This window comes from Carcharhinus amblyrhynchos, chromosome 1 (genome assembly GCF_965287045.1).
Source record: "Carcharhinus amblyrhynchos chromosome 1, sCarAmb.v2.hapA, whole genome shotgun sequence".
Classification (NCBI taxonomy): Eukaryota; Metazoa; Chordata; class Chondrichthyes; order Carcharhiniformes; family Carcharhinidae; genus Carcharhinus; species Carcharhinus amblyrhynchos.
The window spans coordinates 40,634,891-40,647,563 of record NC_137324.1 but is presented as its reverse complement, the minus strand read 5'-3'; the positions used below and the strand labels follow the sequence as shown (position 1 = coordinate 40,647,563).

At 41.2% G+C, this 12,673-nt stretch overlaps 1 protein-coding gene across 1 annotated transcript in view; it reads right to left on the bottom strand.

Moving 5' to 3' along the window:
- Positions 1-11,202, bottom strand: part of LOC145359627 (aquaporin-3-like) — a 29,382-nt gene extending 18,180 nt beyond the window's left edge. The window contains exons 1-2 of the mRNA XM_080214366.1: positions 10,924-11,202; positions 1,627-1,753 (exon numbers count right to left, since the gene is read on the bottom strand). Of these exons, the coding sequence (XP_080070492.1) occupies positions 1,627-1,753; positions 10,924-11,160 (364 nt within the window). The 5' untranslated portion in view covers positions 11,161-11,202. The remainder of the gene's footprint in view (positions 1-1,626; positions 1,754-10,923) is intronic.
- Between the last annotated feature and the right edge of the window lie 1,471 nt (positions 11,203-12,673).

The window sequence follows — 12,673 nt, the reverse complement described above, 5'->3', positions numbered from 1 at the left end:
ATGAGCATAATTGGATAGCTCTTTTAAAAAGGCAGCAGGGGCAGGATGGGCCATTTGGCCTCCTTCTGTGATGCAAAGATTCAGTGATAGAGGAACATAACTTATTTTCAGAAATATCTTGATCATGTTAAGGACTACCTTTTCGATTTATCATTGTTTCCCTTCCTTCCTTGCAGCTGTAGCATTCTACTTGATTAGGAGTGCCCAACCTGAACAACATGGTGCAGCTACTTAGTCACAGGTATTATACTACAGAAAGCAGAATCCAGGTGTCAATTATTTAGCTACAGCTTAATAGCACCTAAACACAGCAGTACCATGTGTCACATAACTACCATTCAACATGTGCAAAGGATCCTAGTTCCTAATATATTTTGAAAGCATTGACCATATGCTTCTGATACTGATGTGAGAACAATATTCAAAGTCATTAATAGGTGGGCAATCTAAAGTAAATGCATTCATGTTGCAGGTTTTGCAATACTGAAATAGTCTACACATGTGCTGTGAATGTCCAGCACAGAATTGTCATTTACAGGAAGGGAGGTAGAATTGTCAGTTTCTCCTGATCTCATGATTCTCCGCCCAAAACACTTAAACAAAAGACAGCACAAGTTTTAAAACGGGACCCGCACAGATTGGTCACAGAATATCTCACTGCTAAACTGGGTATGCTTTCTGTCCATTATTGAAAAACAGGTGCATATATATCACTAAAGCTTCAGAAATTACCCTGAACATTCACTCTCCCATCTCCAACCCTTGCATTACGCTCACTGAGACAATGAATCCCAAACAATTTCCTTCCTTTTACACAGGACTTTCCCCTCCACCAACCTTCCCAGTTCATCTGATACTAGGATCATCAAATGAAACAGGACAGAAGGAGGCTATTCAGCCAATTATACCTGTGCCAGACCCTTGAAAGAGCTTTCCAATTAATCCCGCTCTCTTTACATATGCAATGTCTTTAAAATTGCTTCAGTGGGGCATATACAATATTTCAGTAAAAGTAAGATGATGAATGGGATGGATAGGATAGAGGTGGAGAGACTCTTCCCGCTCAGAAAGGACAGTAGGACAAGGGGCACAGCCTCAAGATAAAGGGGGGGGCAGTTTAGAACGGAGTTGAGGAAGAACTTCTTCACTCAAAGGGTGGTGAATCTCTGGAATTCTCTGCCCATTGAAGTGGTGGAGGCTGCCTCGCTAAATATTTTTAAGACGCGGGTTGATGGGTTTTTGATAAGCGAGGGGATTAAGGGTTATGGGGAGAGGGCGGGAATGTGGAACTGAGCCACGACAGATCAGCTATGATCTTATTGAATGGCGGGGCAGGCTCGAAGGGCTAGATGGCCTACTCCTGCTCCTATTTCTTATGTTCTTATGTTCTTATGTAAAGGTAAAGTCGCCATAGTCCCAGACAACCATCGGCTGCTCTCCCATTTGAGGGGGAGAGCTGACAGATGGCAATTTAACCTGAGGATCACCACACCTCAGGCAAGGTTGAAAAGGTACGTCTTTGTGAATAACCTTAGTTAGTTCAGGAATTGAACCCACGCTGTTGGGATCGCTCTGCATCTGATCAAATGTATATATAGAGAGAAAGATATATAAGTAAGGATATACCTGACACTTGGCCAGCTATCAGGACACCAAGCATCACTGCAAACCCAAAAGCAAAATTAACAGTCAAAAACTGTCCATGGGTACCCCTGCTGAGGGTAACTTGTGCCACTGCTCCACAGCCAAACAACTGTAAGGAAAAGAAATCACAAAAATAAATACATCTCGATTTGTCATTTGCTACCTTTATTTCCCATTTTTGTCTATTCGCCACCTCCCAGCATGAGCGTAAAAGAGCGCAGATCACCGGTTTCAAATATGTTTTATGATACTAATATCACTACAATGATATCATTGTTCCATGTTTTGTGCTAGTAAATTCTAGGAATAATATTGGATTGTCCTGAGCTCAGTTAAGAGATTTCAACTGTTAGTGTTCTTCATAGATTGAGATTTTCTTGTATTTCAAATCTCCCAGTGGAGCATTGGGCTGATCCTGAGTGCTCTAATCCAGCAAAGAAGCAGAATTGACCTTGCCCATCAAAAATGCCCTTAAACCTAAATTTTATGCCTGACCTGCTGGCTGTTTCCAATATTTTCTGTTTTTATGACACTTAACTCATAGCACTGATGCCTGAATTTGACCAAATAGCGGGGCCGAAATCTTTTCAAAAGCAACCATCCCATGCTGCTGACCAGCAATAGCCATTGTATTAGTCTATCTGAGGTGTGTAGTAATTCACTCCAGTTATGTTCTCATGGGTCATAATAGTGTTCTACATGTTACACACTTTGCCTTCCTCAGATACCTCCTCATTGAGAAACTACGAACAAAGTTGCAGAACAACAGAAAATGTTGGAAAATTTCAGCAGGTCTGAAAGTATCTGTGGAGAGAGAGCAGAACTAATATTTTGAGTCAGGATGACCCTTCATCAAGGCTGAAGGCAAAGTAAATAGGACAAGATTTATTCTGTAAAGGAGGGGTTGGAGGGCTAATTGACAAAGATGTCACTGACAAAAAGTCAAAGGGAATGTAAATGGTGGTGATCATGGCTAAGAATGGTGTTGATAGCAACCATGGTGAGATCAGAATGCAGAACAAAGGTAAGCAGAGTGTCAAAGGACAACCTGAGACATGTAACAAAGGGCTTTAGTGGGATAGGAACAAAGCTGCCATTGACAGAATATATTTCAGGAAAAAGAGCAATAAATGTGAAATTCCAGAGGAAAACTCATTGCCAGCTACGAGAAACATTTGTGCCATCTTCTTTAAACTACTACATCTGACTATTTCATCATTACCCACAGACTGTTCCCTGTATATATTAACTTACATGAACCAATTCATTTTATCTAATGAAAGCATTCTCAAACATTACTAATAAACAATGTTGACAACTTCAGTGAAAAGACAAAATTGAGAGTGTACTTTTGTGATTTGTATCTCTCTACTTCCCCCTTCGAGTGTGCCATATGTGAACTTGTATTTCTAACTTTGTACTTTTCCTAGGTGTTATCTGAGTGGCTACAGTGCATTCCAGTGCGGGCCTCTGAATTGAAGTGACCATTATTTCACAGCAGGCAAGTCCTGAGAAGTGTGCTACAGGTTGCCTCTTGTAGGCAACCTGATCCTTTTCAATCACATGTAATATGCCCATTTGTGATCTTGCTCCACTATTGGCCTGTTAGTGAACACAGCAAATGCCACCATAGAGATGATTGAAATCTACCTGCAGCATAGTCCCAGGTTCGAGGTGACAGCTATCTCCAACCTAAATCCTACACCACAATGACAACAGGCTGCACTTTGAGGCCTTTTAGCATGGATGTTTATAAATGCTATCACACCTCCAGGATGGTGACCAGAATACTACTGGCTCCATAAGTGTTAATGATGAAACTTTACTTCTTTAAATTTAAAATCTAAAAGCAATAAAATCTCTGCTACATTCATAATAGGATTGATCCTCCCATGCACTCCACCTGTTTCTCAGCTATAAACAGGAATAGGGAATTGGAAACTTGGAGCAACACATCCTATGAATCTTTCAGAGGTGATATTCTGTCCACCTGCTGTCCGCTGCAACAACCAGGGGTCTTTGAGTGACAAATACGGTAAGTCCAGAAGAGGAATTACAAATTTCTGTCGCAGTCATAGGTGCTCATTACTGCAACCTCCACTTCCAATTAGTTAATTATTATGTGAAACAGCTATACTTAGAGAGGAACATAAAACTAATGCAATCACCAGGGAAAGGGATCTAAGAAAACTAGGAGAAAAAAGGCTGACATATCCCCAGAATCTAATGGACTTCACCCTAGGGTCTTTAAATTAGTTGCTGCAGAAATAGTAATTGCATTGGTTTTAATGTTCCAAAATTCCACAGATTCTGGCAGGAATAATAGTAGGAGGGACTACTATTTAAAGGGCGAAAAGCTGCAGCATGCTACGGTGCAGAGGAGCCTCAGGGTCCGTGTGCATGAGTCGCAAAAACCCAGCCTATAGGTGCAGCAGGTGATCAGGAAGGCAAATGGGATGCTGGCCTTCATAGCGAGGGGGATTGAATATAAAAGTAGGGAGGTCTTGCTGTAACTGTACAGGGCAATGGTGAGGCCGCAGCTGGAGTACTGTGTGCAGTATTGGTCACCGCACTTGCGCAAGGATATTTTGGCCTTGGAGGGAGTGCAGAGGAGGTTCACTAGGCTGATAGCGGAGTTGAGGGGGTTGAACTATGAAGAGAGGCTGAATAGACTGGGCTTGTACTCGTTGGAGTTTAGAAGGATGAGGGGGGATCTTATTGAGACGTGTAAGATGACAAAGGGGATGGATAGGGTAGAGGAGGAGAGGTTCTTCCCACTCAGAAAGGACAGCAGGACTAGAGGGCATAGCCTCAAGATAAAGGGGGGGCAGTTTAGAACGGAGTTGAGGAGGAACTTCTTCACTCAAAGGGTGGTGAATCTCTGGAATTCTCTGCCCGTTGAAGTGGTGGAGGCTGCCTCACTAAACATATTTAAGACACGGGTAGGTAGGTTTTTGGTAGGCAAGGGGATTAAGGGTTATGGGGAGAAAGCGGGAAAGTGGAACTGAGCCACTTCAGATCAGCCATGATCTTATTGAATGGCGGGGCAGGCTCGAGGGGCTAGATGGCCTACTCCTGTTCCTATTTCTTATGTTCTTATGTTCTGGAAAGGTCTCAATAGATTAGAAATTTATGAATGTAACTCTCTTCAAGAAAGGCAGGAGATAGAAAGCAAGAAATTACAAACCTGTTCAATTAACATCTGTCATAGAGGAAATGCTAGAATCTATTGTTAAGGATGTTATAATGAGGCATTTAGAAAATCTTAATGCCATCAGACAGAGTCAACATAGTTTTATGAAAGGGATATCATGTTTGAGGAAGTAATAAATAACATGGGTAAAAGGGAATCTGTTGACGTGATGTACTTGAATTTCCAAAAACAGCTTGATAAAGTGCCACATCAAAGGTTACAACACAATATCAGTTCATCATGTAGGTGGATAACATATTATCATGAACAGAAGATCATTGAACTAATGGGAAACAAATGTAGGGATAGGTGTGTCATTTCAGGTTGGCACGTTGTAATTACTGGAGTGTCACAGGAATCAAGTGCTGGGTCTCAAACTGTTTACAATCTATATCAATGAATTAGATGAAGGGACTGGATGAATGGTTGCTGTATTTGCTGATGACACAAAGATAGGATGGAAAGTAGTTTGTGAGGAGGACATAAAGACTTATGTAGGTTAGTGAGTGAGCACACATTTGGTAGTTGGAATAAACTGGGAAAATGTGAACTTGTCCACTCTGGCAGCAGAGGGTAAAAGCAAATTACTGCGGATGCTGAAATCTAAGACTAAAAGAGGAAATGCTGGAAAACTTCAGCAGATCTGGCAGCATTTTTCTGTCCTTACAAATGCTGCCAGATCCGCTGAGATTTTCCAGCATTTTCTCTTTTGACAAGAGAGGGATTGCAGAGTTCTGCAGTGCAGAGGAATCTGGGTGTCCTGGTGCATGAATCACAAAAGTTAAAAGCAGGTGCAGCAAATGATTAGGAAGGCAAATGAAACATTGTCATTTATTGCAAAACAAATAGAATATAAAAGTACGGAAGCGTTGCTATTATCGTACGGGGCATTGATGAAACCAGATCTAGACAACTGTGTACAGTTTTTGTCTCCTTAGTTGGGAAAGGACATTATTGCATCAGGAGCAGATCAGAGAAAGTTGACTTCACTGATTCCTGGGATAAAGGGGGTGTCTTAAGAGGAAAGATTGAAGCAGTCAGAATTTAGAAAAAGGAGATTTGATCTTATTGAAACATATAAGATCCTGAGGGAACTTGACCAGGTGGCTGCTGAGCAGATGTTTCCTCTTGTGGGAGAGACGAGAACGAGAAGTCACCCATTTAAGACGGAGATGAGGAATTTCTTTTTCCCTCAGAAGGTCATTAGCCTGTGAAATTCCTTTCTCCAGAGGACAGACGGTTCCTCCATTTACATGTTCACAGAAAGAGGAAGGGATGCTGCCAATTGGCAACATACTTTAGCGAGCTTTTTTTCCTGGGATGTAGGTTGGTATCATTAACAAGACCAGCATCCGTTACTCGTTCCTAAATGCCATGAATTGAGTGGCTTGCCACATAATTAAGAGTCAACCACTTAGGATACCACGTAGATCAGACCAGGTAAGAACACCAGCTTTCCTTCCTTAAAGGGCATAGTGAATCAGTTGGGTTTTTGCAACAATCCGTTATGCCAGCCATTACAGAAAGTAGCTTTATAATTCAGATTTATTCATTGAACTTAAATTCTACCAGCTGCTATGGTTGGTTTCAACCCTGTATCCCCAGGGTATTAACCTGGATCTGTGTTTTACTAATCCAGTGATATTACTATGACACCATCATCTCCCCCTTGGTGTCATAGTAAATGCTGGTAAATGTTGAAAGAAGGAAGAACAATGATATTCATGAAGAATTCTGTGAATAGATAGTGGGAATCCTTTCAAACTCCAGTGTGCCTCTGAATGATACTGATACGAATATGTAATTCATTGAAACATGGAATTTGGCAATGAAGGATTGATATTTTGCTGAAAGGTATGATGGTGAGGGAAGCACATAAAAGGTTTGTTCTGCAAAAAGTGGATAGTTAAGATTTTTTTTTATTCATTCATGGGACATGGGTGTCTCTGGCTGGCCAGCATTCATTGCCCATCTCTTATTCAGAGGGCAGTTGAGAGTCAATCCCATTGCTGTGGCTCTGGAGTCACATTAGGCCAGACCGGATAAGGACAGATTTCCTTCCCTAAAGGATATTAGTGAATTAGATAGGTTTTTCCAACAATTGACAATGATTTCATGGTCATCAATAGATCCTTAATTCCAGACACTTTTTATTGAATTCAAATTCCACCAACAGCCGTAGCGGGAGTTGAACCTGGATCCCCAGAAGATGTTTGTTTTCTGTTTTTCCAGTATTTGCTGAGATTTTCCAGTACTTTCTGTCTTTGTTTCAGATTTCAGCATCCTCAGTATTTTGCTTTTAGCCTAGAACATTATTGAGTTTCTGGATTGATAGTCTAGTGATAATACCACGGGGCCACTCGACACTCTTCTAATGCTTTGTGACTGTAGGGGACAAGGTGGATGGAGCAGCAGATCTTTTTCTGTCCCATCATGTTTTGTATGTTCTATAGTATAACTCCAAGTTCCAAGATGATGCCAGAGCACCAGCAAACTTTCCATCCCAATCCCAGGAACTCTGAGTCATAGCTGTCTTTCCAGCAGTAGGAAATGCCAAACCTCTCAATTTTGCATATCACATGAGACGAGGCAGCCATTAAATTTGGAATGTTGTTCTGCCAAATTTGGATGCCAAGCACTCCAAAGTGTTACGATGCTGAACATTACTAATTAACAATTAGAAATATGCCAATTAATGTATTCTTGCCATTTGATCTACCAATCCCAAAACATCCCTCTCCTGCCTATAAATTGTCAGAAAATAGCCACTATATTTGAGTAAACAGTTGTCCCTAGGTAGTGATGCATGGCCATCATCAAAAATATGTAGTTGCCAACAGGGAACACTCATAAACTTCCTGCAAATAGGACAACCATACCTACTGGGAGACCGACTTACAAAGATATCTGGGGCAAAGTGGTCTTGGTGCTTGGAACAAACCCACTATTCTAAGCACCATTAATGAGCCTATCTGTTCAACAATATTCCAGATTATATCCCAAAGAGGATAAAGATTTCCACACTGCTTCCCTCCCTCAGCATCTGCACCAAAAAATTTATCACCCCCATGACCTTATAATCTTTAAAAAATATTTGGATGAGCTCTTGAAATATTATGACATTCAAGGGTATAGGGACAAGTGCTGGAAAATGGGATTGGTGCAACTTTAATGGTAGCTATTGTCAGTGAAATTCGATAGGACCTTTCCTGTGCTGCACAACCCCAGGACTCCAACTCAACTCATCATGCTCTGTCTTCTCTGAATTCACTGTTTTCTTACCTTCTAGACTATTCCTCCATGTCAACTCCCCAACCCATGGCCCCCTCTTTAACCTTGCCATTTCATGTGATCTTACTGGCCCCATCATGTCAATCATAGATAAGGCAGGCCATCTCTGATCACCATCTTCTACAACTTACTTCCCTTTGTATGTGTCCCTGGGGGAAAAAAAATCATCTAATTTGCTTACAATTGTGCTTTCACAATTGCAACTGTTTAGCCTTTCGCCCTGCCTTCACCACAATATTTCCAGAGATACTGATTAGTTCAACCACACCTCCACCTTTACTGTCATAGCCCCTAATGAAACCATCACTCTCCTTCACCATAGCCGTTCCCTCGAGTACAGATTTCATCACCACACCTTTAAGTCCAAGGGATATAGATGTATATGGATATGATAGACAGCTGGTCAAACCATCCACCAGGAGATCTGGCTGGACCAAATAAAGCACTATTGGTCACAACTCTCATCTGATAAAACTGCTCACTATTTTAGGATCATCCTGGAATGGAAAGATAATGGCTCTACTACAAACTATCTCCTTAAACTCCTCACCCCCTGTAACACCATTTTCATTTCCCACAGAAATTGTGAGGAACTCATGCATTTTTTTGTCTGAGAACATTGGATCAGTTTCCATTGTATCTCCCTTCTATACATGCCCACCTGGCCAAACATCCCCTCCTGCTCCCCACTTTCCCAGTCTGAATTTACAACTTCCTCTAGTTTCTCTCTTGATTCCCCTCGTGCCTTTTCCAAGCTCATCTTGGTCATTAGACCCACTTCCTGTTCCAACTAACCTAATGACTATCAAATCTCCCCTTCGAGTCCCCATATTTGCTGATTTTTTTTACAGTTCTTTTACAGTTTTTACAAAATATGTGAAAACGTAAGATGTACTTTTAAAAGAATTAAGGTATTTTATAATATTTTTACACTCCTTCAGCCTATTTTAATGATATGTATTTCAGGTCTGATTGAACAAGGAGCATAATCTGAAGCTACAGCATGCTGATATTTGTGAATAACTTCAAAACTTTTCAACAGGTTAACAAAGAAGAAAGAACAAAGAAAATTACAGCACAGAAATAGCCCCTTCAGCCCTCCAAGCCTGCACCAACCATGCTGCCTGACTGAACCAAAACCTCCTACCCTTCCAAGGACCATATCCCTCCATTCCCATCCTTTTCATGTATTTGTCCAGATGACCCTGAAAATTCACTGTCACTGCTTCCACTACCTCCCCCGGCAGTGAGTTCCAGGCATCCACCAAGCTGTGTGTAAAAAACTTGCTTCGTACATCTCCTTTAACCTTGCCCCTCGCACTTTAAACCTCACAATATCTCTCATTATTCAAGGTTCCCAAAACTTGCCATACTTACCCTTCATCCTTACAGGAATGTGCTGGTCCTGAATCCCTATCAACTTACACCTAAAAGCCTCCCAAATGCCAGATGTCGATTTGCCCTCAAACATCTGCCCCCAATCTACATTCTTCAGTTCCTGTCTAATGTTGATGTAATTAGCCTTCCTCCAATTTAGCACCTTCACTTGAGGACAACACTTATCTTTATCCATCAGTACCTTAAAGCTTACTGAGTTGTCGTCCTGTTCCCGAACAGCTCCCCTACTGAAATGTCGACTACCTGGCTGGGCTCATTCCCCAATACCAGGTCCAGTACAGTCCCTTCCCTAGTTGGACTGTCTACGTACTGTTTCAAGAAGCCCTTCTGGATGCTCCTTACAAACTCTGCCCCATCCAGCATCTAGCACTAAGTGAGTCCCAGTCAATATAGGGGAAGTTAAAATCTCTCATTACAACAACCCTGTTACTTTTACATCTTGCCAAAATCTGCCTACATATCTGTTCCTCTATCTCCCAATGAATTTACTTGGTTACTGATTCCTTTCTTAAATACACAGATTCAAATATAAGGTACATGCTATTCAAAACCTGTTTTCCCATCACTTATTGCCTTCACCCTTCACACAACACACACACAGCCTGATAGTAAGAAAAGTTCTTTCAGTTTGAATTTTAACTATTACACCATTGGGCAGCACGGTGGCACAGTGGTTAGCACTGCTGCCTCACAGCACCAGGGACCCGAGTTCTAGTCCCAGCTTGGGTCACTGTCTTTGTGGAGTTTGCATGTTCTCCCTCATCTGTGTGGGTTTACTCTGGGTGCGCTGGTTTCCTCCCGCAGTCCGAAAGACGTGCTGCTTATATGCATTGGCCATGCTAAATTCTCCCTCAGTGTACCCAAACAGGCGCCGGAATGTGGCGACTTTCACCATGATTTCATTGCAGCCTAATTATGACACTAATTAATAAAACTTAAAAGCTGTGAGCAGATTAAGCATTGTAAAGCATTCAATTCTCCTCCTAATCTTAGCAAAACTTAATAAATTTTTGCAATATCAAAGTACAAAAACTGAAACCAAACTTGACAAGATGTTTTTCTTTAAAGAACAAATTGATCTGGAGAAGTAAGAAAGGGATGATAGCATTAAATAATCATAAACTTGAAGAAAGCATTGATCATTTGTCAGTAATCTCTTAAACACCTTCAAAACTAAAACCTTGCTTGTGGGTATTTGAGAAACAGAAAAATGATCCACAATAAAATTGATCTCAACATTTAAAATTGTTTTCACATTACTCTTTAATTTCCTTCCACAGTAATTTGCACTTTGCCACAAACTGCACTAAATAATACTTTGCAAAAGATCTACCAGCATAAAGTGCTTGGAGCTTATAATGTATCATGTAAATCATATGAAATGAAAGAATGCTTACCACAAGTATCAATGTACCTAAACATTCAGCAAGACATTGTCTTAACAACAGGTTTCTGATTCTGAACGAATCTTCGATTTTTCTAATCATTGCCTTTTGTTTTCCCATTTTGGATTGAAGAATTGAAGTCTGGACAGATTCGTGTGGGCGCAGCTCTTGATTCAATTCAATGGCAGTTACTGGAGCTCTGCGTTTGCCTTTAAATAGCCTGAAAGAGCCGTGGAAAGCCTCAGGCATTGCTGGACAAACACCGTTTTTAAAGCAATATGGTCTGGATTTCACATCACACAAAACCAACCTGTTTGACAAATAAATATTCATCTTAATACACTGTGTGTTCATTCCATTTTAATGCATTAGGGTTTTTTAAATTGCCAAAGTTCTGTTAGACTTCAAAGCATTTGTTTTATGGTCTATGGACTGAAATTGTAATTAGAAAGAAATCAGAAAAATACGGTCACTAATAGACCATAAAATTATGCCATAAATTCATTTCGTACATAGACTGGTTTAAGCTCTCAATGCTTCCATCACACTAAACTAAACATTGTTTCAGAACACTTCCTTGAAAGAAATCGTTATGTTTTGAGATATAGATAAAATAATAAAAACACAGCATCAGAAGACCCAATGTTCCAATCAACATGCATCTTTCATAGGCTTATATCTTCCATCTCCCTAGTGGCAAGGTTCATTCTTCAGTTCCATCCGAGTGACTTAATTTACAAAGCAAATATTGCAATATTGCATTTTAAAAGATCCTGGAGGCAGTTTTCTGATAGGCTTTAATAAAGACAAATTGCCAGCCAGCCTCCATATCTCCAAAGAGAGGAGGAGAGTAGATCATTTGCAACTCCAGCACTCTGGCAGCAGCTGCCAAATGAGTAGGAGTTCATTATCCATTTTCCCAACAGGGAGTGAGCTGCAAGGATAAATAACAAAGGAGGCAGGAGAATGTAAAACAGTTTTACCAAATTCTTCACAACAAATATCAAGTTCGTACATGTCTGAGTTTTGGATGACTAGAAATGTGCCGTAATTTAATGACAGAAAGAATAAAGCTATGTCTTCAGTCCTTGCCACAAGCTCTGTCCCACAACCATCATCTCCCATTCATTGAGGTTAACCCAATTGCTCCCAGCTTTTGCCATTGATTATGAGATGGGCTGCTTACCCCAGAATCCTCTCCAATGCCAAAACAGGTTTCCTCCACCTCCTTTGTATAGCCCATCTCCATGCCTGCCTCAACTCAACTGTTGCTGAAATGCACATCCATACCTTTATTATCCTGAAATACTTCCATGCTTTCCTGGCCAACCTCCCACCATTCCGCTTCCTTGAGCTCATCAAAATGATGATGTCAACCCTTGAAGACATCATCCAATAACATTAAGTGCGGCATGGTAGCACAGTGGTTAGCACTACTGCTTCACAGCTCCAGGGACCTGGGTTTGATTCCCAGCTCAGGTCACTGTCTGTGTGGAATTTGCGCATCCTCCTTGTGTCTGCATGGGTTTCCTCCAGGTGCTCTGTTTTCCTCCCGCAGTCCAAAGATGTGCGGGTTAGGTCGATTGGCCATGCTAAAATTGCCCCTTAATGTCCTGAGATGCATAGGTCAGAAGGGTGTGGGTAAATATGTAGGGATGTGGGGGTAGGGCCTGGGTGGGATTGTGGTCAGTGCAGACTCGATGGACTAAATGGCCTCTTTCTGCACTGTAGGGTTTATATGATTTCTATGAACATGTCTTCA